General features: G+C 45.2%; 1 protein-coding gene and 1 long non-coding RNA gene across 2 annotated transcripts in view; both read left to right on the top strand.

Annotated features, from left to right (window-relative positions):
• The window catches only part of UST (uronyl 2-sulfotransferase), a 169,713-nt gene extending 152,866 nt beyond the window's left edge, over window positions 1–16,847 (top strand). The window contains exon 8 of the mRNA XM_069786991.1: window positions 13,149–16,847. Within this exon, the coding sequence (XP_069643092.1) occupies window positions 13,149–13,432 (284 nt within the window). The 3' untranslated portion in view covers window positions 13,433–16,847. The remainder of the gene's footprint in view (window positions 1–13,148) is intronic.
• Window positions 16,848–18,332: 1,485 nt separating this feature from the next.
• LOC138686064 (uncharacterized) lies at window positions 18,333–24,202 on the top strand. Its single transcript, XR_011325381.1, has 3 exons — window positions 18,333–19,560; window positions 20,109–20,664; window positions 21,632–24,202. It is a non-coding gene; the product is annotated as an uncharacterized lncRNA (long non-coding RNA).
• The last annotated feature ends 2,309 nt before the right edge of the window (window positions 24,203–26,511 follow it).

Below are 26,511 nucleotides of genomic sequence, written 5' to 3' on the forward strand. Positions count from 1 at the left end.
AATTTCGTATTGCCAGCACCTGTGGACTTACAGGAGAACTTGGGCTCCGTCTAGACACTGAACTGAGTTCTGGGACCAGTATACTCAGCATTAAGACAAAACCTGATTGCATGCATTGGTCTCCCAATGAGTGCTGAGCCTAGGTCAAAACATGCGCCTTAAGGCCCTGTTGGCATCTGTAAGTGCATATGCACATCCATCGCGGTATGTGTCCCTTCTACGTAAACATATGCCAAGCCTCCCAGAGATGAATTTTTGATTTTTTGGACAGGCCTTTACAAAGCTCCCTTGATTTTTTTTGTTGTTGTTTTGGTTACTATGGAAACCCTGAATGTACCATTCTCTCAGATAACTTTTTCATGAAGTTTTCCACAGAATTTCATTAAAATATTCCATTTTTAAAAAAAATATATATATATATTTACAGTAGTGCATTCTGTCTGCAGATTTTTAAAAGCTGATCATTTATGGTTTCAGGATTTCTTTGAACTGTTGGGCAGGAGTGAAATTTAGGCATTTATTCTTCTGGTAAGCTTAGCAAATTGAATAGGATTTCATAGATTCAGTATCAGATTTGTTGTTTTGGGGAATATCTGTTGAAATTGGGCACTGAAATGTTAACTCTTGGTTCTTAATGATATTTTCTGTGTTACTTCACCAGATAAGACATTTACTTATAGGTTCCTCTCTTGCTTTTAGAATTAGCCTATGAAGTTGAAGAAATCTCTTGCCCTGAATTGCCTTTTTTGTTAAAGAAGTATTCTCAGTCTGTGCTTTGGGACAAGCAACAGTTCAGATCTGTGGTAAAGGCACATAGGTTATCATTTACTTCTGATTCTTAAGTATGAAAAAAAGTTAAAATTAGTTATGTTGTATGGCTTTTTAACTGCAAATTGCAGTGTTTTCCATTAATTATTTGTAACTCTAATCACACCATCTCAAAAAGGATCTAACAGAAAAGGTGCAACGCAGGAGCAAGGGAGATGGCCAGGGGCATGGAATGGCTTTCATAGGGAAAGAAATTTAATAAATAGACCTCTGACTTCGGAAAAGAGACAACTGAAGTGGGATATGCTAGAAACAAAAAATGAGCCATGCAGAGAGATTGAATGCAGAATGATTAGTCTTGATTTCTCAAGGACAAACAGTTTTTAAAAGTTTAAAATAGACATAAAGTGTTGGGTGGTGTTAGTTGTGGGTTTGGGGTTTTAAACCAATAAGTAACTATAGTGTGGAACTCCCTGCAACGCACCATGCTGATGACCAAAACCTTGGTAGGATTGCAGAACTGCTGCATTCATGGAGAAGTTCATTGTGTCACTACATTTAGTAGCCACCCATGCAGCTTCTGGCTCGAGGGGTGCGCGGCTGCTGAGCACCAGAAGCTGCGAGACGGCACTGGGGGAGGACACGGTCTGTGCCTCTGCCACTCCTCCTCCAAGCATCCACTACTGGCCACCATTCAAATACTCAGTATAGTGACTAAGTGGGTACTTCATCTGATCCGTTGTGCCTGTTATATGCATTATGTATGCATTTTGTGTGTATATTTTAAATTTCCTAGACAGGTGTGACAGGTTTGCCCAGCCCTGACAGCAGCTATTTTTACTCTGCTAGGTCTGGATGGGTTCGAGCTAATTTTCTTTATAGCGGCCTATATAGAGCTGTGTCTTGGACTTGTGACTAAAATGAAGCTGACAACACACCAGTATTTTGGTTGTTGCTCAGCAGAGCACCCACAGTGTCAAGACCTTCTCTGCTTCTCGCGGTGCCCTCTCTGTCAGTAGGCTGGGGATGGGCAAGAGCTTGGGAGGGGAGGCAGCCAGGACAGCTGACCCGAATTGGTCAGAAGGATAGTCCATACCGTAGAACGTCATGCTCAGCAATAAAAGCAGGGGTGGAGGAGGAAGAACAGCAGGTTTGGCTTCCAAGGTGGCCATTGCTCAGAGACTGGCTGGGGACTGGTCTCTCTGTGGGAGCTAGTGAGGGATTTCCTTTGCACTACTTTTTTTTTTCCCCCACCTATTAAACTGTCCTTATCTCCACCCACGAGTTTTCTCGCTTTCATTCTTCCTGTTCTCTCCCTCATCCCATTGTGGGGAAGGGGGAGTGAGCAAGTGACTGCTGGCTGGGGTCAACCCACCACAACAGGATTTCTCTCTTTATCTTGATGCAAGTGTTAACGCTGCATGTCTCCTGAATAATGTTGGGGGCCTTTATTTCACCACTCCTGAAGATGGCAGAGTGGAAAATTGCAATGTTCTTCCAACAAAAGCCTGTTTTGTTGCAGGTTTAGTGTTCTGTTTAGTAACCTTGCTCCCTTCCAAAATTGATTTTTCTTGAAGAGCTCTTCCTAATTGCTGTCACATCCTTCCCGGATTCTGTCCCATTTTATCCTCATTCAGAGGTGTTAATGTTTACGTGTGCCCATAAATACTGAAATGGAAAAAGGCAGCAGGTCATTTTATCTCCTGTTTTCTTAAGCACAAGGGAAGGTTTTGTGCGGTATAACCTTGAAGCACGGTAGCTGTTATGTCAGGGCTAATATTGTCATTAAATCAAAACAGTGCAGTCATCCTGGAAACTTTGATACTAGCCAGTCTCTCTAACACTGAAATGAAACTACTGATTGAAACACTGCAGACATAAGACAATTTGCAGGACTAAGTGCAGGAGCAGTGGCTTTTCATACCCTGTAAATCTCCCGTCCTGATTCATGGGTGTTTTCACAGTACTCTGCTAATTCCTTTAACCTGCAATAGCGTTAAGGCTACTGAGAATATACTTCCTGTAAACAAGGTGATAGATGACAGAACGATGTGCCCGTGTATCTCTTCCCTGTCAGCACAGTAATGCTAAATGCGAGTTGAATTAAAAAGGATCGTTGAGCAAACTCTGTTTCCTCAATGGATTGCTCTTGGTGCTGACGCATGAGCGAGGATGGTCAAGGTGTGCTGGAGCTGATCACGTAAGTCACTGAAGACAGATGAGGTACTATGGGGGAGGCTGTCTTTGCTGCTGGCTGGTACAGATGCGTGGGGTTCATAGGGAGGCCTTCGTCTGCAAAGATCTTGGTCTTATAAGTATGTGTCAGAAATGCTGTTTCCCCCCTCCTTCAGGAGGAAGAATCTATTGCCTGGAGAGCAAGTACGTACATGTGTAAATCTCGATGGTGTTTGAACAGTATCTAAGCACCTAAAAATGTCCTGTATTCATTTATATTAACCCAAGCAGGTTAAAATCACACTTCTCCTTGAACTGGGGCCTCCTTCTGAAAACTCTCAGACACATAAATAATTGCTAGGGGAAGTCTCCTGCCACAGCTCACTACGTCCTGCGATACAGCCTCTGAGGGAGCTCACCTCACCCAAGCACTTCAGCGCTCAGAGTCAAGTGGGTCACGCCAGACCTAGGGATTTTCAAGTCCTTATCCCTCACCTGTGGCTGTGCTGCTAAAGAAGTGATGAGGTTGGCATGAAGAGCCACTGCGTCCCTGTGTAACGTCTGCAACAGCATCTGCCTCGGAGGTTTCAGGGAGGGCCATGACCTCTCAGCTTACAGCGAACCCCAAGTGTCCCAAGTTCCCCATCGCAGACCAGGGCTGCAGGCTCTGTTACAGAGACAGCAAAAAGCCCAGGTGTGAATTGAATTGGGCTTCATGACTTTGTGGAAATCCAGCAGGAGTCACTGTGAAGTCCTGAGATAGCTAAATGTTTGGCTTATCCATCTGTCAGACTCCTCAAGGTCTGCTAGGTGCATAGAAATTTCTGTCTTTTTATGAGAGAGGACGCTTGCCCTCCATGCGAACTTATTAGTGCAGGCATGGAGGGGAGCAGGGGGTCGCCAGGGGCTTCCTGCAAGGAGGAAAGATGCATTCTTGTTTCTAGTTCATAGTAACCTCGGGGGACGCGAAGACGCTGGCAGCCTTAGGGCTTAGCCCTGTTGAGACATTATACTTTGCCTTCTAGCCTGAACGGTAGAGAATCAAGACATTCCCTCTCCAGTAAAAGCATGGGGTGAGAATTGCATTAGCCACACTAGGAGATTACTCTCCTCTCCCAGGACTTCTAGTTAATATAATTCCCCTTCTTTTTAGTTTTTTCTCTTGCTGAAACAAGTCTGCCTGTGTTAAACAACGGACCCTTTTCCTCGATTTTGGCCAGAGGAGGAAGCCTTTGTCCCGATACCCTGGCAGCTGGCCAAGGCGGTCGGGCTGTGGGCCAGGAGGGGGTGAACTTGAAAGGAACAGTGTGTTGTTTCTGCTCTGGTAGCATTCTTCCTTCTTCACCAGTGCCTCAGCCCCTGGCCGCCTTCAGTCGCTCATTATACACAGAAGAACCTAAGGGCAAAAGAGAGAATTTTCTCTTGACCGCCTGTAACTTCAAATAATAAGAAATAAAACAATTTCAGGGCTTTCAGTTGTCTGTGCAGATGTAGTTGGGAGAAAATTTTCTTAGAACTGGCAACTTACAAGGGAGAAGAGAACTGATAGCTTTTTTTTTTCCTCCATTTTAATAGCAGCTTTCATACAACAATGTGCATCTTTCCAGTCCTGTATACCCTATCAGTAGTGGTTTTACCTTGGCAGTGCACAAATTTTATTACTGGCCGTTACTTTAGTCCTAGCTAGTGTTTTTGCTTTCATTTCTCATTTCAGTAGTTATTCTTATATAAAGCAATAAGCAGTCATATGTACGCTCTAGGAAGACAGGAAGAGGCAGCACTTAGAATTAACAATTTTTGTTCTCACGCTTTTTTTTTGTTTTTGTTCTCACACTTTTTTTAAAAAAATTTAATGTTACTTTACATTCCTGCAAGGCCTGATACTGCAGGGTGGTGACCACTAGGTTTGAACAGCCAACGACTGGAAAGAGTAGCAAATTAGGTGTTCAGACATCTTCCAAAAATGACATTCACACTGAGGTATCTCAAAGGCACTGACAAAAAGGCTTTCACTAGTGGTGCTCCCGACTTGGAAGCTAACACCTGCAAGACGTTTGGAACTTTCATCTGTGAAAGACTTAAATGGACCATTGGGTCATTCAGCTTGGCTTCTTGTGTGCTACAGGAGTTGGTTAAGTTATCCAGCATTGACGTAAAAATATCAAGTGAAAGCAAATCAACTCTTTTTGTTTTGTTCTAGTGATTAATCATCTTCACCACTTTAAAAAGCAGTGCCGTACTTCCAGTCTGCATTTCTCTGGTGTCTGCTTCCAACCCTTCAGTATCCATAGTTTTCTCACCATGAAAATATGCAGATGCTGTAAACAAGTCACCTCTCAATCTTCTTTTTTTGGTAAGCTGACCAGAATGAATTTATCATCTTTTTCTAAAGTGTCCCTTCCAACCCCAGTATTCATTCTGAGGCTGTTTTCATACCCTGTCTGATTTAGGATGTGGTTACAAAACTGGATGCTATGTGCCAGTGTTGCACTCATCAATACTATATATGGAAATAAAGACACCTCCACCTCGCTCCATCCCTCTTAGACATCTTAAGCTTGCACAGCACGTCTCTTCCATCGCTTCCTTTTTGTGGACAAAAATCACAGATAGCAGTCTACTGTGACTCAAAGCACAAAGGCAAGATGCCTGCTCTAGGTTCTCCAGTCCCAGGCTAGATCTCTGCAGATTTTCTGCATAACATACCTGTGGTGAAGCTTTTCCTGCTTGTGGGCACTGCTGAAATTTGTCTCAATCACTGCAACTTTCTCTTCTCTCTGCAAAAAAGTAATAGTATCTGCATAACCTACTATGCAACACTGTTCACGAGTGATCTGTAAGAACCTATTTTTAAATTGTGGTTTTGTCGGATCCAGATTTTACTGGATCCATTCAATAATACTTACGCATCTAGAAAAGAGAGGTTAGAAATTGCATATGAACTGCAACCATAGCAATTCTTTCAGCAACCCGAACTAGAGGATCCTGGCATTTCCTCTGTAGATGACTTTGGTTTTGGCACCTCCAACTCTGTCTAGTTCAACTTAGAAGTTGCTTAACAGCAATGAAAGTACCTGACCACATTCTCATAAGAGTCCGCCTTTTCGCTCCACCAATGTGGGTTAATTTTCAGGGTTTTTTTCCTTCTGTGTTAACTTACCTTAACTGGGAATGCAACATTAAAGTGCACCAAATAAAGGAGTCTTTTAGAAGATCCTGTTGAGATTTGTTATCTGATCATGCGTGAGATACAGCATGTTTCCAGGCTGGCTGGGGCAGCAGCAGAGGCAGTGTGTGGTACAGCAGGGTCAGCTGAGGTGTCCCATGCGGCTGGAAATCCACATTGTTGGATCCACAGCTCTGAACTGGTAGGAGCAAAGGTATAACACTGTGAAGTTTCCAAGAGGAGAGTTGGATGTTTCATGATAAATACTTATTGGCTGGAGAAAAGACTTCAGAGAGTAGTAGCTGTTTACAAAATATGAAGAAAGTTATATATTTGCATTGCTGAGTGTGTTATAAGGCGAGTGTTTCATAATAGCAATATGATGCCTTTAATAGCTTAAGTAGTATTTCAGAGCACTGTTGAATGCATATCACTGTTACACTGTCCAGTTGACAGCTAGACCAGTGCAGTGTTGACCTCTGCAATATATTCACAACATATGTTAACCTGCATGCTGTAGGAAGATGTTTCTTTTGTTATTTTCAGTCTTATTGGCCCAAGGTACTTCTTACATTTATCACTGACATTATTCTTTCTTTTTTTTTTTTCCCCTCATGTTTCTTCCTTGTTCTGAATTTGTGCCATGCCTCCTTGGTGTTTACATCCTTGAGCATTAGTAGTTGTTTGGTTATGTGTCTTACAGATTATCTCTGTAAGTTCTTCCTGGCTAATCTCTGTTTTGGCATCCCTCCATTTTTCTCTGCCAGGTTATCATTCTCTGAGCTCCCTGCATTTTGTCCATGTTAATGTTAATAATTAAATTATATTAGGTTTACAGTGACATTATTCTTCCCTCTGGTTTCCTTACTCATTGTAGCGGTAAGAAAAAAGAAAGAGCATTGCTGTAACTGTCTCACCTAGTTCAGTCGCTGTCAATGGCAACGATCATTTTGCAGTGTCCATGCTAATTACGGTCTGATGTATTTGCTCCCAAGATCCCTGTTTGACAAATAGGACATCCAATTTGCCTACGATTGAAGGTCTCGAGTTCTGGGTGTTTCTGTGACCCCTGGAGAGCTGTCCTTTCAGAGAGATCTGTATCTGACCTTCAGGAGAAGTGGCATTGCTGTGTGCCAGTGGGCTAGAGTTCTCCTAAGCTCCTGGAGTTGGGAGTCGTTCCGTGTCATCAAAGCAGCACAATAATTCAGGACAGAAGTGCTAAAACAAAGCAAGCATTGCTAGTGAGTCTTCAGCGTGCACATGAGTGTCTCATCTTTATCTACACGTTGTTAAAAGTTACACCTTATTTTGTGGATGTGAATAACTGAGAAAAGAGTAAACTAGCAGTAAGGAGGTTCATAATTGGGATTCATAGTATTTCAGACAGACAAAGCTAGTAGATGCTATGGGACAAATTGCCACTTACTTCTTCATCAGCTTTGGTTTTTAATACACTTCTTCCTGGCCTGTGACTCTGTTAGGTTTTCTCCACCGACCCTGCTGTCCTTGAGCAAACGTGGGCCTACTCGAGGTGCTCAGTCGTGCAGTACAGGCACGGTGCCCCATCCCTCCTCCCGCCTGGGACCTGGGACCTGGGACCTGCCCCGGGCCTGGCACACTCCCGAGCGGTAGCAGCCCCATGGCCGTCAAAAAGATGGCACGTGAGCCAAACACGTCGGCGTCTCATCTGTTCTCCCAAACCCGTCCTTTCCCAGATATCCTTCAAGAGCCTGGCTAAAAATTTCAAGTTTGAAAAGCAGAGCAATTGTGCCAGAGAATTTTCTGCTGAGCTGCAGTTAGATATTCTGGGGGGAGAGCATTTCTAGCGTAGCCATCAGAGCCCTGTTTTAGCACCGCAGCGATCGTCTGAGTGGCATATCAAGCAGAGACCCTCGCCGATTCGTACGTCACGTCTAACCACAGTGACATACATTTATTTCCATTTAAAACTGTGGAGAAGTAGGTATGTGCCGCAGCTCAGCTGCGTACGACTGAAACGCGGGGCCTCCCCGTGTAGTTCCAGGAAATGAGTTTACTGTATCTGTGACAGCCGTCGTGTTCACACAGCCTCAGAGCAGCAGAGCTCGGCGTGCGGTTTTTCCACCGTGAGCGTTAGCCGGGCAAGCCCACGGTTACGCTCGCCTGCAGCTGTCCGGCGCTGGCTCCGGCCTGGCTCTCCTCTCCCCGCCGGACCCCCGAGGGCGCTGGGCTCCCTGCGGCTTCGGCCAGGAGCAGCGCTGGGGAGCGAGCCTCTGCGTCGCACCCGCCGAAACGGCGGGGCGCCGGAGAGGGCGTCGCTCCGAAATTCTCTTCCGAGGTGGAGAATGCCTTTAGGATCATTTTGTCTAAATATGGCAATCCAAGGGGTTTTGAGCCACGAGTATAAAACCCACTTTTCCCTATGGCTTGGATGGCTGCGGTGCGTAATGCTGATTTCTTAGTTTGAAAAAAAGAAAAAAGAAAAGAAAAAAGCAAGAGCGGGGAAAGTCATAGTAGATACTCATCACCTGGTAACCCAAAGAATTTAATTTTCTTCATCCATATCTGCGTACCAATTTAGTCTTAATTCAAGGCATGAGCAGGCTGCACTGGGAGGTTGGGTTACTCTATAGTACATTCTTTTTAGTAATTTAAAAGAATGCCAAAGCAAACACAGTTTTAAAAAAATAATCCTAAAAAGTAAATGGTGTGGTGTGTTGCCCTCCATATGGTTAGCTGTCTCAAAGGTCATAAAAAGGGGGGTCCTTTGGTGGGGCAGCTGGGTTTATGTAGCATATGCAGATTGTTATTTTGGCTTTAAGCCAGATCTACCTAATTTTTCCATTTTGCTTCCATGATGAGGAGAGGTGGTTAAGGTGACTTCAAGCGACGGTTCTGTGATTTCATTCATATTTGTATTAAAGAGCCTTTTAAGAGTATTTAAGATTAGAAACCGGTCTAAAAATTCAAGTGCAAAGAAGGCGAGTTCACTTGTTTTACCAAAAGGCTGAGCCCGCCGCCAGGCACAGCCCCAACTCGTGCCATCTGACAACCAGCACCTCACAGCTATTTACGCGCTGCAGTTACTGGTGATTATACTGCAAGGCAAACCAACGGAAGCCAGAACATCTGCCTTGCTCCCCATAGCCTTCCAGAGTGCGGGTGTTTCTATCTGTACGTACGTATACAACTATAGACGTAGGTGTCTGTGCAAAGAATTGCACACGTCCAGGAGTCCTCTATGCCATGACTACTGCAAATTCAGAGGAGGAGAGTATTTTGCTGCTTTCTCGCTGCCCACCACGAGGGTGGCATGCAGGACCTGGCCAGTTTGGCAGATGGGGTGCCAGCGGGCTGCTCCCTGCCTGGCCCACCACCAGTAAATTCCCCTTTGGCTGGTCTTGCCCCCCACTGACCGCCCCCCCAAGAAAACAGTCTAGCGCTTTTCACCTTGTCATCATTGGCAGCGCTCCTGGGCTGAACACAAGTGCCCCTCTCTGCCGGGAGGAGCAGCCACCAAAGGGAGCTGGAGCTGTAAGAAGTGGCTTTTCCCGCTTAGAGTCCTGGAGGGATCATATAAGTAAAGGGCTTTTTCCAGCGAGGTAAATGGAGTTTTCTGTAACAGAAATAACCTATGTAAAATAAAAATGAAGTTGGCAAGCAGTATAAAGGCTTAGGCTTAATAAATGCAATATTTAGTAGTGTACATTTGCTGCTGAGTTTGTAAAGAAAACCAGACTGCAAAGCTGGCGGGAGCTACCAACTAAGCACCAGAAAGAGGAATGTCTTGAAGTGCTCAATAATCGTGAGGCAGCGGTTGCCTTCTCACCCAAGGACAGACCGAGTACAGGGTCCTTCCTGGAGTGTATTCATCTAATACCCATCGATGGCAACTAGAACAACTGACTGAAAATTTAAACAGATGAGACATTTGTTAATCTATTCCAGTCTATGGCTAAAGGTGGTGTAGAAGAGAATAAGCCCTTGGGAACCCAAATATTTTCACCAAAAATATTTCACACCATTCACTAGCTACAGGTAGTGCTTTCTATGCTGATGTCTATTTTAAATCCAAGCATTTCATGATCCTTCCTCTACCCTTTTGCTAGATAGCATGTTAAAGATCACTTCTTTATTTTTAATTCATTTTTTGTATATTTTCATCATTTTACTCCTGTCTAAACAAAACTATACAAATTGATAAACTGTGAACAGTCAAGTAAGTATAGAGCATATACCACCATACATCGCTAAAATTAAAGAACAAAGAACTCTGTGTACTAAGTTGTTTAATTACGTAGATATATGAGTAGAGACAGATTTCAGTGTAAAGAACTACAAAGTTTGATGTAAAAGCTCCATTTAATTACAGACAGCATGTTTTAATTTTTACCAACTAATGAAAACCAGTCTTCCATTAGAGAAGGAAGTAAAAGTACAAATTCAAAATAGAATTAATGCTTTAAATAATTTTTTTTGTGATTTAGAACAGCATTACGTTTGGTAAGCTAGTCAACCTATTCTCTCTTTGTATCTTATTCTTCCTACATTTCAGATTACTCTGCTGTAATTGGTAAGCAAAACTGAGAGGGAGAATACCTCTTTCAGATACAGATTTTTTTCTTCTGCACCAGATGCATGTGACACAATGGAGTCAAATGAATACAAGAATGTCCAGCGCAGCAGCACTTGCTGTCTCATGTAGTGTTACTAAAATGTGTGGTTCTCAGTTCTTCTTTAATTCCTTTACTCTGAAGTAGGAAAACGTGTGTCCATTGTCTGAAAATTGTAGTGTTTATAGGTGTGGATACCCTAAGCTATATGAACATCAATCTTTGAAAATGTAAAGAAAGCCATTCATGTTCACATAGCTGTGCTCTACCTTCCTGTCATACTTCTCAAGATTACAAATCTTGCATAATACCAACTTTTTGTCTAAAGAGCAGTGCTGTTGTGTTTGCTAGCTGGACTTACTCATCTTTTATTAACTTTTGAAATAAATGGGTTTGCCATTGCTTAAAATTCCTCTCTTCCCTAAAAAGTTATTCTTGATTATTTCTCTTGGATGAACATATTGCTTGTGGACTCCCAAGAACAGCTCACTTTTGCTACTAGGAACTATTGATCCATCCCTTAGCCTTACGCGTAAGCAATTGTGAAAATGTTTCTTTGTAGAGCTGCTAAGCATGCGTTTAGCCTTGCTGGCATGTGCTTCAGAAGGCTTCAGTTTGGACTGCTCACGTGAGCAAAACTCTGTCCATGGTAAAACCCCATTTTGATTCAGGGACTCCCTCTGGAAGCAAGGGTGGTTGCTGCCTCTGGGAACCAGCTGGAAACATGAAATGGTCTTTGTTGTCTGCTTCCTCCTTGTAAGTTTTTTTTATTGCCGTGCTTCATGGCCCGACCCTTTTGAAATCCTCCAACTTGCAGAACTGCTGTTACAATAAGAATTAGGTTTCTATATCAAAATCAAGCTCTTCTTCACTGCAACAGTTTATCTGTGTGGTCATGCAGAATACGGGGATTTCTGTTTGGCATTTGAGGCAGCACAAATAGAGGATATAAATATTAAGGAAAGAATGAGCAGCAGAAGCCAAGACATTATCCTGGAAAAAAAAAACGCAGTTCTCCTGCAGACCTTGCTGTTGTAGCAAAGAGCAAGGAAGTGAAGTAAGCACTGGCAAGATTAAAATTAATCTATTGGGTTTAGAGTCATGGAAGATGTCCTTAAGATGCCCCTCAAGTGGCTTCCCTCAGGAGAGAATCAATTAATTTGCTCTTAAAATCCTCCAGAGATACAGCTTTTCTAACTTGTATGCTCTACTGCACTGCCTAACTATCCTTGCCATGAAAGAGGTTTTTTACTAACGTCTAACTGGCATCTCCTTGCTTCCATGCAAGCCCATTCATCTTGCCGTGTCTGGACCCAGGTGTATTCTGAGGCTATTACAGTCAGTTCCATGAGCATCACGTTCTCTCAGAGTAATACATGAGGCTTACTGGATTGGAGCACTGAGCTTTCAGAAAACCTATTTATAGAAGCTAGTACTTCATCAGTGTAATGTTCATCTCCACTTCTCCTAGAAGCTGCAGTTGTTAGGGGGGATACAGTGATGCTACAGGTCAATACTTCCAGCTTTTTCTGTTGTTTTCTTCACAGTTGACTTTCAGTTATGTTTCTGTCTTAGAGAAGAAGAAAATTCTTAGGATGCTCTGGCAGCCTGTTGACATCTGGTAGAAAACAGCAAAATGATTGCCTTGAGAGTTTGCTTTACACCTTGTTCAAATACATTCATCTCCAATGGTAGAATAATCTATTTAGAGAGGAGGCAAAGAGGCAATTCAGTATTTTTGTTAGTAACTCTAATTCTTTATCAACAATAAAGGTGTTTTATTTCAGTTTACCAAAGCAAAAGTTGTCAGGTGAAGAAAAACATACTGAAATCTTCCAGTCCCAGGACACGACAGGAAGATGAGTCTAATTTAATTAACAGTTATAACAGGATGAGAAAGTCAATGGGCACATTCAGTCTTGAGGTGTCATGTGGCAATGCCAACAATGCTTCGGTGCTAGCCTGGGATGGATTCAGGTTGATAAATTTCTGTTTAGATTTGAACAATAATAAAGCCACAGTGTAGTATGCCACACAGGAAATAATTGATTAGTTCAGCTCAGCTGTGTGCTGGATATATGCTTCACATGCATCAGGCAAAATTTCCAAAGCTAGGCAAGGTTATGGGTTTCTGTACGTGTAGTTTATGCTCATAATTGGTATGACCTAATTTGCATTTTCAGATAAGCATTGCCAATTAAGATTCTCAGTGACTACATGCAACGCCAAATGCCATGTATGAACTAGCCATATTTAAACATGCAAGTCTAACTTCAAACATCTATATTTTTTCATCTCTTGTTAAAAGTAAATCCATTATTAAGGAGGCAGATTGAGCTCTTTTGTATCAGTAATGCAGTAGGGCCATGCCTTAATCTTTTAAAAAACAGTTTAGGTCCGGTCTCATTAATCAGCACCCACCATGTTGCTTGTTTTCTTTTTTACAGAACATAGGAAACTTGGCAATCTGACTGTGACAGTGAAAAAGACCGTCCCCTCTCCAGAAGCAATACAGATCCTCTACCAACGCATGAGATACGAATATGAGTTTTATTACTATGTCAAAGAACAGTTCCACCTGCTGAAGCGCAAGTTTGGACTGAAGTCTCATATCAGGAAACCACGTCCCAGACCTGAGTTCTTCATTCCTTCTCCCCTGGAAACAGAGGAACCGATAGATGATGAGGAAGAAGATGATGAAAAGTGGCTAGAGGATATCTATAAAAGGTGATGGATGGAAGAGCTATCCTGTCTCTTCTGGTGACCCCTCCAGCTTTCTTAAGATTTTTTTTAATTATTATTAAAAGTAATTCCTTAAGGAACTGAGTTAATGCGCAGCAGCATTTGAAACGGAACAGAAGAGACCATTCCCACATGCTGGGGCCATGGGGAGATACCTGGTTTTGCAGGTTTGATTCAGTATACGGTGTTGGCTCTATAGCATCCTTGCTATAGCATAGTTCAGGAGAGAAGTATCTATCTACTGTCTATCACAAAATAACTTTTGGAGTATACAGTAGTCCTCTGGGAACCTGCAGAACGTAAAAGAGTAGATTAGGCGGTCTTGAAAAGTGAATTTTACAGACTCTCGTCTCTCTCCTTCTCCAGAAACAAGTCCTTGTTGCATAACACTGCAGCATTAACTACCGGCAATGTGAACTGCGGGCAGTGAGCCATTTGGGAAGAGTGCCTCTTTCTGCCCAGAGCGCACTGGTATGCCAGTGGTATGGTCAGAGCCATTGCTGTGTCTGTGCACATCCAAGGATAACAGGCTCAGAAAGGGGCTAGATAATGGCTTCTGAATTACCCTCTGTGGGAGGAGCAAGGCTGCTACTCTGGCAAATTAATATTAGTGGACATAAGGCAAGGTACAAGAACCAGTTGGTTTTGGTAAACCGTTCTAATTCATAGAGTGGAAAAAGTTACCAAGTCAGTGAATGGCCACAACAGATGAAAAGTGCAAGGCAGGGCTACCTAAATGGTAGAATTTGGTTTCTGCAGTTGAGTACACCTCTATTACACTCTGAAGGAAAAGGTGCAGCGTATGGGTTTTATGTTCAGGAAGGGTATTTGTAGATTTTTATTCTTCTTATGGGTCGCAAATCCAAAGAGATACAGAAGAAGTCATTCATGAAAAAAACATAGATGATCTGGAACTCCTTTTAAGCATGACCTGTTTTTCTGCAATCACAGAATTTAGTTGTTCACGTTTGAAGCTGAACGCAGCTGCCCCACCAGTGCAAACACCAGATGCCTGCCTTTAGCATGGCTAGAAGTAAAATTAACAATATGGACATACACAACTTCTCTAGTTGCAATATTTCAGAATGGTAAAACAGAAAAGAAGGTATGCTCTGTGAAACCAAAGCCGATTCAATGATATGTTGTTAAGAGAGGCACTGTGAAAGTTACCCGTGTCAATCACTACATGTATTATCAGCAAACACTAGAAAGGGGATGGGTGGAGGCTGGGAAGGGAAAGGGGAATAGCTCCAATATGTGACATGCTGTTGTCTTTAAGGTGGGTGTCCCTGGGGTTCCCTGTGACGTGCAGGCTTGCCGGCTATTCAACAGCCTGCCAGGACTGGTGGTGCAGAAGTGACAGACCTGCAGGCAGCAATGGGCAGAGCTGTTTGGCCACCTGCAGAATGGGGGGGATTTGGCCTCTTGTGCACCGTTGTTGCCAGAGGAGGCTGGACTAGTAGAGGATAATAGCAATAAATTCCTGTCCTAGAGCACAGGCAAGAAGCAGGGCCAAGGAGTTGCAGCTCCTTCCCAGGATGAGTCCCAGTAACGCATCAAGGGCGATGCACCTCTGTCTAACTCGCGTCCTGTCTCAAACATCTGCCAGGCAATTTTTGCTTCCAATTCTGTGGCTGTCTCAGTAGCGTGTCTGCCATCTGCAAGGTCATACTTCAGTTTGCAATAACAAGCAAAAGTTATTTTGTGATGGACGAGGCATATAAACTCGGACTAAGCTCAAATGTGCTTCCCAAGGGTTTCCTCTTCCATGAGCCTGCTGAGAGCCAATAAACATTATGGTCCATCTTCATCACCAGTCAGTCTTTACTGTACCTACATGCAGAGAACGAAAATAAAGAAGCGTAATCGTGTTAAGACAAGTTGTTAACTTACAGAAAATATTATGTAGAAGATTCTATTCTCATTATTAACATGCCGGGTTGGTGGTAGCAATGCACTACCGTGGGGGAGCACGTTAAAGAAAGCTGAAAATGGCACAGATAACAACTAACATATTACCTAAAATACAAATCTGCTGCATTGTATATTTTAAGTGGTTTCTGTGAAATTACATTGAGAGAGTAATGATTAGTTTACACACTGTGGAGCTGTTATATTTTGGAAAGAAAACTAATATTCTCACCTTTCTGAAATTCTGTTTAAATCCTTGTTGCCAACGTTGTAACAGAATAATCAGTCACTTAACACATTCACCCTTCCTGCAAGTTCACTGCCGCTTACCATAAAGTCTATTTTTATCTGTTTATTTAATGGTATCTTCAGCCATCACTACTTATAACCTAAATACAAAACCTGTTTAATGATTTACTCGCTAGGTTTTAATGTTGTTGTATTTTTCTTAACAATCAACCTGGCCTCTCCTCCTTGAATGGTACTTCATAAATTTATCTGGCACATAGCATCTAAGATTCCTGGTCCTATGGCCTATTTGTCTGTCATGAAATATATTTTACTTAATTGTTAAAAGGTACGTTTTAAGCTGGTTAATCTTTGACTTATTTATTGAAACTTTTCAGCACATTCCAAATTTTAAGTTGCTCAGGAAGAAGTTGGATTTAAATGATTATCTATTGGTCTGACGGATATTTCTTATTCAAAAAAAAAAAATTGTTTGTAAGCCTTTAGCCCACGACAGCTTTGTAGGAAGTGCCACGCATGTACTTGTAAATCTTTGTGGGGGGGGAAAGGTGAGTGCTTGACAATTATGAAAATAAGAAAACATATGTGTACATTAGCTTAGCTATAAATGAAAGCAACGTATGTTTTGGGATGAAATATTCTTTAACTTATTCACTACCATCTCCTGAAATATAAATAAGCCATATGACTCTCTATTTTTCAGTCCAGTGATGTTTAAAAAATAAAATTTGTGCATTTCTTCCTAGCGCAATAGTCCGCTTGCTTACACTAGTTTTCTTGCCTGGGTACAGCAGCTGTGGGTAAGATGTTGGAGTTGCACCTGGCAGAACAGGATTGCATACGGCAGTTTATCATCTGAAAGTCATACTTTAGCAGCAAGATTGGGGCAGGTTGTTCCTGGGTTATTCTATGTCCTGAAATGTCTGGAGGTGTGAGAGTGAAGGCAGAATTATTTTACTCACCTGAGATGTGCAGTAAGTATCCTGAAGTACATTGTCTCATGTCCTTTGTGGCTGCTAAGTGGAAGGAAGTTTTATCCAGGAGAGAAATGGCATGGTCCCCATACACTGCTTTTTACTAGGTGTGGTGTTTGATGGCCAGGTAAAAAAGCTCCAATAGCCCAGAGTGATGTTGTAATGTAAGTAAGTGAAACGTCAGTGCTTTCACATTAAAGAGAGAATCAACCATTGTTAAAATGCAGCATTCTGGAAAAAATAAATTTTAGTCTTAAGTTTCAAGTGACAGTGACAAATGGTGCGGGTTTTTTGTTACTGTTTAATTCTCTTCTATATAAATTGTGCTGATGATGCAAGGCTAAGTCTGAGTATCTGAAATGTTCTCTAACTATATGTAGAGAAGTAGCTTGGCAGAACTGAAGGTATGTGAAACTGATGGTATATTTGAAGGATTTCAATTTCTTTGCGATTCTTTATCATAGGACCTTTGATGAATTGTTTTAATGTTATAATATAGGATGGTACGTAGTATCATAAAGATACAAACAAAACCACAAATTCTAAATATTGGAGAACAGATCTGTGGATTCCAGCTGTTGAATTCTTCCTCCTTTCAATTCTTCATGTAATAAAAATATTTAATCTGAAGGTAGATTGTTTTGACTAACAAAGGAAACCACACTGCACGCCAACTTGGGTCCTCTTATCAAATGAAAAAACATCGTCCACCAAAGAATAAAGCTCTACATCCTCTTAAAAAATAAAGGCCTGTAATTCCCAGTTAAGGGTAATGGTGCTTTGATCTTTCCCTCCATTTTCAGAAAGGGAACATCTGTGACGTTAGACCATAGCCTAAAACAACACAGCAGCATTTTTGAGAGCTAGAATACTGTAATACAATACCACAGCATTCCTTCTGTTTTATTTTTAAGGAATCAGCCTTTATTGCAAAGAGCTCAGCAAACATATAAAACACTGTCGATCAATCTGCTTGCATGAGCCAAGACCATAGAAGAGAACTGAGCGTTGTTACGTATAGACCTCCATACACAGACTCTGTGGGAAAAACAAGAAAGGTGTTACCAAGTGTGGTACCAAGAAGTGCCTGTCTAGTGGTGTTGGAATCACTGGGACCACTTTTGCAGGGTCTGTCTGTCCCAAAGGAGCATTTGCAAAGTCAGGCTCTGCTTAGGTGCCCACAGGTATGGTGGGAAGGGTGCTGGAAGGCAGCTCCATGAGAAACAGGCATTGGGGGGGTGAAAAAATCCCCTGCAAAATGTTAGAAGTGGATGGAAGGGATCTTATTTTGAAGGTCAAAAGTTAAATCTCAACCGCATAACTCAGTTGCTGATGTGTCACTTGCGACTGAAAAACTGCCATACATTTTCTTCGGTTTGCCCAGAAATGGTACTGGATGCCAAGCTGCAGCATGAAGTGAACTTTAAAGCTCAGTTGTAAGCTTTTGAAAATAGCTGTGTGTAATGGAAGCACCAGCACACCGTAACAGTCGCGTCCCAGCACCAATGTCTGATGCTGTCGTATTAGAAGAGCCTGGAGATGGGGTGGAAGGTTGTTCTAGGGGCAACAGGGGATGGGGAAGGGGGGAGGTTTTCTGCAAAGACAGATTTGGCCTGTCAGACACAGTAAGATGGTAAGATTTGACCAGTGGTATATTTGAATGTGGGTTTTGAATATAAACATGTGGATTTCCTTTTCTGAGTATGTAAAGGAAAAATGCAAGTCTGGTTTTATATTTTAACTGATTGTGGCTGAAAGGGTAAGTTAATGCCACTGCTGTCAGGCAGGCATGGTAGGAGTGTGCTTTATGCAAACTTTTGCCATCCTGTTCCCTTCTTTGGATCCGATGGGCAAAAAGGCTGGTGGCAAAGAATTCTGCTACGCCACAGGGGAATTGGTGCTGTGAAAAGTAGAGATTAGCAGGAGTACACGGAGGCAATGCTGTTCAGGGTTAAGAATAATGGTCTAAACACTAGGATAATATAGAGCACCCAGCAGAAGCGTTACACAAACTGCTCACTCTCTTTATGGCTTTGGCTCATCTGGAAAACTTGAGACCACGCTTCAAAATGAAATGCTGCTTCAGATTTGTGATTTGTATTAAGTTAGCATTTGGGGGGGCTTCATCCATGCACTTCCAAATTGCTACTCTATCTCAGAAACCTGGCAGAGTGTAAGCATACAGCCTATACCTGTACCTGATGTTCAGGAGCTGATCTGAGACATAGATTTGATCCTTCAGCCGACCTCTCTCCAGGTTGAGTGCAAGTAATGTGCCCAGTGAAACGAATCCTTCTCAGCACGGCGGTGCTGCTACTGGGCCGAGTAATTTTTAGTTCCTGTGCTACAAGGGAAAGCATTCCTGCAGTTTTCATTTACCAGGCCAGGGCAATACAGGAGACTTTGGATAACCTCAGGGCTCATGGGATCATTGTCAGGTAGCAAAGGCCAGTTGCATCTCCCAGTTTTGAACTCGTGATTCTCTCCAGTTTGGGTGCAGGAGAGAAACGGAGGCAGTTACAGTCTGTGGCAGACACAAGAGCAACAGTCCAGGGTATGGCTTCCCACAGCACATGGGAACTTCTCTTCTTGGAGCCTCCAATCTAGTTTGTGTGGTGATAAGCTCACGGAGGGCAAATCAACTGTAGTCGTTAGTCTCTGATTGCTCAAAGATGACAAGATTCCCAAGATCATGCTGGAGAGATGTGCTAGAAGAAGCAGCAGGCAATGAGGCACCTATGCCTCACTGAAGAGCTGTGAGCCTTTTTCATTTTCACTTTCTCCATTTGTTTGTATTTGAACAAACCATAGGCCATATTTGGTGTGTTTCCCAAGGTCAATCTGTGTAGGGCATTTCTTCACTAACCATATTGTCTGAGCATCTTGGAAAATGATTTAATGTATTTATCCTTTTGATCCACAGTGGAGGTAAAGAAGTGCTGTTATCTCCATTTCATACATTGGGAATGGATACAGCAAGTGGGTAAGTGATATTCCTAATGTCACACAGGAAGGTTGTGAAAAAGCACTGATTATAATTTAGCAAAGTGTCTTAATCCTTGAACTTCCTTTCCTGCTCTAAAATCAGTGCTAGATTTTAGAAGGCAAAACAAGTACCATGGAAAATTTTAGTTACATGGAGTTGTCTCCCCTTATCTTTTCCTAAAACTCTGCAGACTTTTCAGGTAACTTCCTCAATATGAATGACTTTTTAGTCCTTCAGCAGACCATTTTTGTCCCTTTGGGACAAAGATTAATTCCTAGTCTTACCTGTTTAGTTGCATAATGAACACCTGCAGAAATGGCATGGCTGCAAGGCAGATTTGTGTTTGGGAAAGGTGATTCTGCAGCAGTAAGAGCAGATAAGCAGATAGATGGGTAGCTGAAGTCACATCTTGCAAATTTAGCTATTCGCAAGAATATGGTCACATTTTCTCCTGCAATATTTGGTGCTTGTAGACTACCTGGAAAGTCATCAAACCAGTGTTCATGTATGTAGTCTAAGTTGTGTTCTCCTTTGGTTTTCCACAGTGCTTGGAAACCCACAACATGAAGCAATGCCTTACTGTTCAGCAGCCTACACCAACACGGAGTGAAAAGACAGTTCTTGCTCAGCTCACCAAGTAGTTGGTTTTGTCTGGTGTATCCATAAACCAGAAGGCTTCTCCAGCTGTCAGACAGGGGTATATGCCTCTCAGCTGAGAGATCTGGTGCTTTCCCATCATCTCCTCCCAGTCCCTCCCTTACCTGGACAGTACACATCGTTGAAGCGTTTGCCTTCGTCTTCTGGGGAGCATCTTAAGGAAGACTGAGCAAACGTGGACATAATCCAAACTCCTCTGTCCAAGTGCCCATGCTTTGTGGAGGAGCATGAGCTGCTGAGCCTTGCTCTAAACTTTGATACCGGGGGAAGGCTCTTGAGGTTGAGCCCACCTTGCAGGTGTCAGCTTCGTTCCTGCTCCAGATCTAGTTTCTGCTCTGAGTATTAGGGCGAGTCGCGGCCTGTCTCTGTTGAAATAACTGAGGCTTAGCAATACCAAATCCGTCCCCTTTGGCTTCGGGCCAGGAGGCTGAAATGCGCTGGCAGGTGAGTGCATCAGGGTGCAAAGAAGTCTCCGCAGTGTCAGTCCTCCGACGTGAGCAGAGACGCTCCGTGTCAGCAGCAGCCCCAGAGGCCGGTGTCTGAGCAGGGCGAGAGAAACGGAGCCAGTTTCTCAGTCGTAGCTAGCTGGTGGGCATTTCTGCCAAATCTCCCTTGGACAAGTTCACGCTAGTCCTGTCAGCACTTGCTGTGGGAAAAACCTTTCTTCCTGCGCTTCTTGGGACAGAAAGCTGACAAGGAGAGCCCGGCAGCGCCTCTTCCAAGGAGGCTGGAGGAATCCAGGGGAGATGTCAGGGTGCAAGGGAGGGAGAGCGGCAGCCTCCTGCCTGCCCGCCCCACAGGGGGCTGAGTTCCAGGCTGTTTCTCACCAGACCCAGGCAGGACGGTGCTGATAGAGGACAGTTGCTCCTTGAAGCATGAAAACCCAGGTCCTCACAATAGGGTTTCTTGTCAGAAATTCTGCTGTGAAAACTCCCTGGGGTCTCTGCATAATTGTAGCTTTCCAGCAGGTTTTGCCCCAAAGAATGTGATTTGGCCCATCAGCGTTGGCTGGAAACTGAGCTTTCTAGTGACTCCACAATCCAGCCCTTGTCAGTCACGCCAGTTGGGTCCGTGCATGGGGCTCTTTGTGATAAACCTCACTGGAATTTGGAAAACGTTCAGCAGATTTGACCCCTACTTTGTCTTTTAAATATCACAGTGTCAAGCAGCATCGTGCATGTCTTATCACTCCAAAACTGGGAGAAGGAGATGGAATTATTATGTGGTCAGCTCTGATTTTCCAAAACAGTATCTTTTGAGTCAAAGGAAAAAAGCTTTTTGCTTCTCAGAAAGAAAAGAGAATGTCCTCTTTTTGCCTGGGGGAAGGGGGCTCTTCTCAAACTTACTCTGATCCCTCATGGGCAGGTACCAGTCACCCCAAAGGAGCCTAAAGCACTTTCATCTTTTGTAGGTAGAGTACCATGGCAGCCGGCTCCTGCAAGGAAGGCGAGATGAGACCCAACCCATTTCTCTGACGGGAAAGGGAACAGAGGCGTCGCCAAAACCTTGGCCAAGAACAGCTCTGACCGAAGTTAAGAGCTTCTAACTTCTCTGCAAAACAGATAGAAAAACGCAAAATAGATAGCAAAGCTTACTGGAGCAATCCAGGGAAAACGCATTTAGCCGCAGGTCAGCATCTTTTAAGCAAGCTGCTGCTCCTTGCTAACATGAGGAAGGTCAGGCCCTTTCTTTCCTTAAAAAATGTACGTGGTCCCCCACCCCAGCCCCCTTCACGGCTGCTGCCTGGGCTGCCGCAGCCGTGCCGGTGCTGTCGCCGGCGGCAAAAGAGGACGCAGCGGCCCGGCTGCCTCGGGAGCCCCGCACAGCGGGCGGCCCGGCTTGCTGCCGAATCGCTGTGTGGCCTGGCCTAATTGCTTAAAGCTTTCCTTTTCCCTTTGCTGCGAAGGCCGGAGTGTAGTATTTATCTACTCTGCAAAACTTTTATGAGAATTGGTACGGTTTTGTAGAATTCCTGAATAACAGGGATCACAATAGCTGCGGTGGAGCCAGACTTCGCGAACCCAAACGCCTGCGCTGTTTGCCTGATTTACGTGCAGTCTCTACAGGCAGGAATTGCGCTCCTCTGCCTCCCACCGATCCCAGCGGCAAGTGCCCCAGACCACTCAAAATCCAGCTGAGGTGCAACTGCCCAGCATGCTTCAGCCTCCACCTCCCTCCTCCCATGTCAGTCCCGGGCACCAGCAAGGAGCCCAGGTACCACTGGAAGGCAGCGGGATGTAGCTCTCTAAACCACTTGGGGACTTTGCACTAGTTTATAGTCCTCTGGAAATAAAAAGGCGGCACTGAGAATTTCCCTGGGGAAATTTTCCATGGGGAAAACCTCCTCATTTTCCTGCCAGATAGTGAGCTGTGAGAAGTAATTTGAAACAGGACAGGTAATCCCCACCTTCCCCCAAATATCCCTTCAGGTTTTGGCCAGGCCTGATGTACTGTGAAGCCGGCAGTGTCACGTCGTATCCTGGAAGACTCCTCTTACAGTCAACATTGAGGATCAAACAGTAATAGTAATGACTAATAGTAATGATAATAATGTGTTTACCTCACAGTGTTAACGTTCAACTGAGTAGTAGATGCTGCAATTGAAACCAACCAAAAAAATGCTTCCTATGCAGAGGAAACCTTATGCAAGAAGTGGATGAGTGCAGCTTAAACTGCAGGAGCCTCTTGCTGAGGCAGCCTAGACTGCAGCGCTCGATGGCTGGGCGTAGCTAGCTTTTTCTTCTTCCTTGCCCTCCAGTGCATGCCAGTCATTTCAGTTTAGATTGAACAGCCTTTTAGAAAAAATAGTAAGCCAAGCCAAACCCAAGTATCCATTGCTTTCTCCACCCCGTCGCTCCAAAAGCAGTTTGCTTTAGTCCAGTGAGTCAAAAGGTATTGCTCCCTTACTCATCATTCCCATTTGCATTGCTCAAGAGGAGACCTGGCAGAGAAACGGTGTGCACAAGCCCTGGAGCTTGTACAGGGACTTGGTAGCTCATTCTTGGGGAAGAGCCACATTAGCTGTTGGGACTTCAGGCTTGGAGACTGTCTAAATGGTTGTTGCTATTTGCTCAGGGCCAACGGAGCCTGCGTGAAGGTGCCACCCTAAAGGGAACTGCAATCTGAAATAACCAAGTGGAGCAAAACCAGGCTGGCACACGCAGCCATGGCAAGTTCCCACCGTAGCACTGCAGTTACATGCAGTTAGCATGTGTTAGGTTTCTGCACTGTATAGGAACATACGCAGGTATGTGCATATAGCTTCAAAACACTTAACTGCGGCCCTCTGGAGCTCCACAGGGTTTTTAGACACAAAACGCAGAAGGGGTTTGCTTCTATAAAGTTTGAAAGAAGTTTGGAGACCAGAGCAGAGAAACCAGAAAAGAGGTGAGATGCATGGTGAAGCGTAAGGAGCAGAATGCTGTACAAGGGGAGGCAAGGATAGATAATCCCAGTGCAGGTATTATTAAGCAGCTGGATATCTGGATATCCATGAGGGAGCTGGCAGAAAGGCCAGTCACAGCCTCTCTGGCTCCGCTCTCCCTGCCCCTCTGCTGTAGGCACACTTCATGAAAAGCCCACATCTGATAAAGGACAGGAGCACACAGCAACAGGGAAAGGATTCAGATCCAGACCTAGTGATGGGTTCCAGGTGAAACTGCTTAATAACCCTGGAAGCCGCTGCCTTTCAGGTGCTGGAGCCAATCTGAGGGGAGGTGAGTAGAGACGGGATCCTTTCTTCCTTTTGGTTCTCATCAGCAAAGGCCACTGCTGGTGCAAATTAACTAATACTGCACATTTATGAAAGCAAGCAAGGCTGCCCGTAATACTCTTCCACGCTTTCTTCTAGCAACTGGTCAGTATCAGGTTTGTTTAAGGGTTTTCTTCACCTCTCAATCTCAACTTTGTGCCCTCTGCTTCTCCAAAAAGAAGTGCTAAAGTCAAGGGAGGCTCTGGGCTGGCTCGCTTTTCTCAGAGGAAGGGTTTTCCTCCTCCCGCCGCTGCGGTTCCTTGTCCCCACGCCTCATGGCTCGCCGCGGGGCCTGTGCTCCACAGATACGGGCGGCAAGCTTTCAAAGAATCCATCTGTTTAGGTTACCTCTCCCCGGCCCAACTCCCTGTTTTAGGAAGAACAGCTTCTATCATGAGAAGCGGGGGGGAGCGAACCAACGATTCTTCGCGCCCCGGCGAAGGTCTTCCTCTCCCCCTTACCCTCTTTTCTGTTCTGGGGGCGGACCCTCACTTTCTCCCCGGAGCTCCCGCCCGGAGAGGGCAGGGGGCGAACCCCGCCGCGCTCTCGGCCCAGGCCCGGCGGGGCCCTCCGCCTGCCGAGCTGCAGCCCGGGAGAACGGCAGCCGGCTCGGGGGGGGGGGCTCTCCTGGGGAGCCGTGCCGGCCCAGCCGGGGCCTCTCCCCCGGCCCGGAGCCGGGCGGGCACTAGAGGGAGCCGGAGCGGCGGCCGCGGCCCTCCCCGCTCCCGCCGAGCCCCCGCCGCCGCCCGGCCCCGGCCCCGGCCCCCGCGGCGGGGGAGCAGCCCCGGGGCTGGCTCCGGGTCACCGAACGACCTCGGGAGGTTGGCTGTCGGAGCTGGCTGCGCGGTTTCGCCTCGGATTAGCGCTTTTATTCGGCCGTGGCTCGGGGCCGGCAGCACCCCCGGCTTGCTTCGTTCCCTCCCGTCTGCAGCTGCCGGGCCCCGGGTACCTGCGGGGCCGCGGCAAGACCGGGGCAGCCGGCGAGGAGGAGGAGGACGACCACGACCGGCTTGTCGGCAGAAGAAGCCTGAGAGGGCCCGGACGGAGCCCGGAGCTGCCAAACGAACGGTTCTGGGAGGCAGCGAGCATCGGGGCGCCGAGAAGGGCAAGAGGTTCCGGGCGGGAGATGGTGTGAAATGTGGCAGGGCACTCGAAGAGGAAAGCCAGGGAGTGGCCACGTCTCTGGAGATGGCAGCCGGGACGGGCTCGCTGCTGGAGGAGAGAGGAAGGCGCCTTGCTGCATACTGAAATGATAATATACAGCTCGCTTTCAAGAGCCAACCAAAGAAACCAAGTATGTGAAACGTCCTTTCCGGGCTGGGGCTGTAACAGTCTTTGCTGAACAAACGTCAGACCTGCAAAAACATATTCCCGTGGACTTTTGGCAGAGGGAAGAACAAGTTAAACTTCTGCACGGATGGGACCTTTCTTCTGGTGACATCAAAGCTCAGAAAAGATGAATAGCCTAAACCCTATCGCTCTCTTGAGAGATCGTTCACTATTATAATCCCAGCTTTGCCGGGCACGTTTAGAAGCACGTGGCTTACCCAGTCTCACACTTAGGAACGGGAGCCTAGGTCTCCTCCTAGCACCTTGCGTTAAACAGGAGCCTGTGTCTGTCCGTGTGTCCCGTCTCCCCATACTTTCACCGCTTCCTATTGCCTCTCCTCCAGCAAGCGGCACCATACAGGGTACGGGCAATTATCATTAGGTAAACTCGCCCGTGGTTCCTTGTTCGCTATTTTGGTCCGGACAGAACATAGATCCTGGGACACGGGCACAGAGAGAGATTAGGTGGTTTAAATCTTATGCCTCGGGCCCCTCTCCAAGGAAAAGCTGTTGCTAACTTACAGCTGTCTCGTGCTCTCTGTGGAATGAGAGGGAAGTCCATTCAGTCTGGTGAAAATAAACCCACCATCATAGCTGGCATTCTCGTTGGTAGTCTCAGTGCAGAGGCCAAGGATTTGAGGGCTGTGACACATGAGGCAGCTCGCTCCTAAAGAGCTTGATCTGGGTTGAAACGTGTCATCAGAAAAGCATGAGGAGCCTTGTGCTCCCACTGTCAATACAGTACTTGCCCTCTTCACACAGACCGGTTTCCTTTTCTGTCCTGGCCCTGTACTGTACATTCATGTTAAAGGAGAAGGACACCCAGTTTCCTCTCGCTAAGCTCAAGGACTCAACCGTCAATCCTGCAGCTACCGTTTTGCCGTCGCCATTTGTCCTTCTCTCTTCCTGTATAAAAGGTTGTGTCCTATCCTGCCTGCTACCTGGCAGGCACCCCGACATCTCCTCTGCCTGTTCACCCTCCTCCCTTGTTCCCCGGCTCCTCCTGGGCATGAAGCTGAGTGCTTGTGCTTGTACCTGGGTACAGTGACTCACAGCTGGGCAGATGTCAAGTGGATGAGCAGTGAGAAATGGGCTGTTGCACAAACGTCATTCTGCTAACAGCCCGGTGAGGAGGAATTGGGAGTCCCTGCAGACACGACTGCACCGTGCTGCACCCCAGGCAGCAGCCATGATTTTTGCCGTCCTGACTG

Source organism: Haliaeetus albicilla, chromosome 7 (assembly GCF_947461875.1).
Source record: "Haliaeetus albicilla chromosome 7, bHalAlb1.1, whole genome shotgun sequence".
NCBI classification, from domain to species: domain Eukaryota; kingdom Metazoa; phylum Chordata; class Aves; order Accipitriformes; family Accipitridae; genus Haliaeetus; species Haliaeetus albicilla.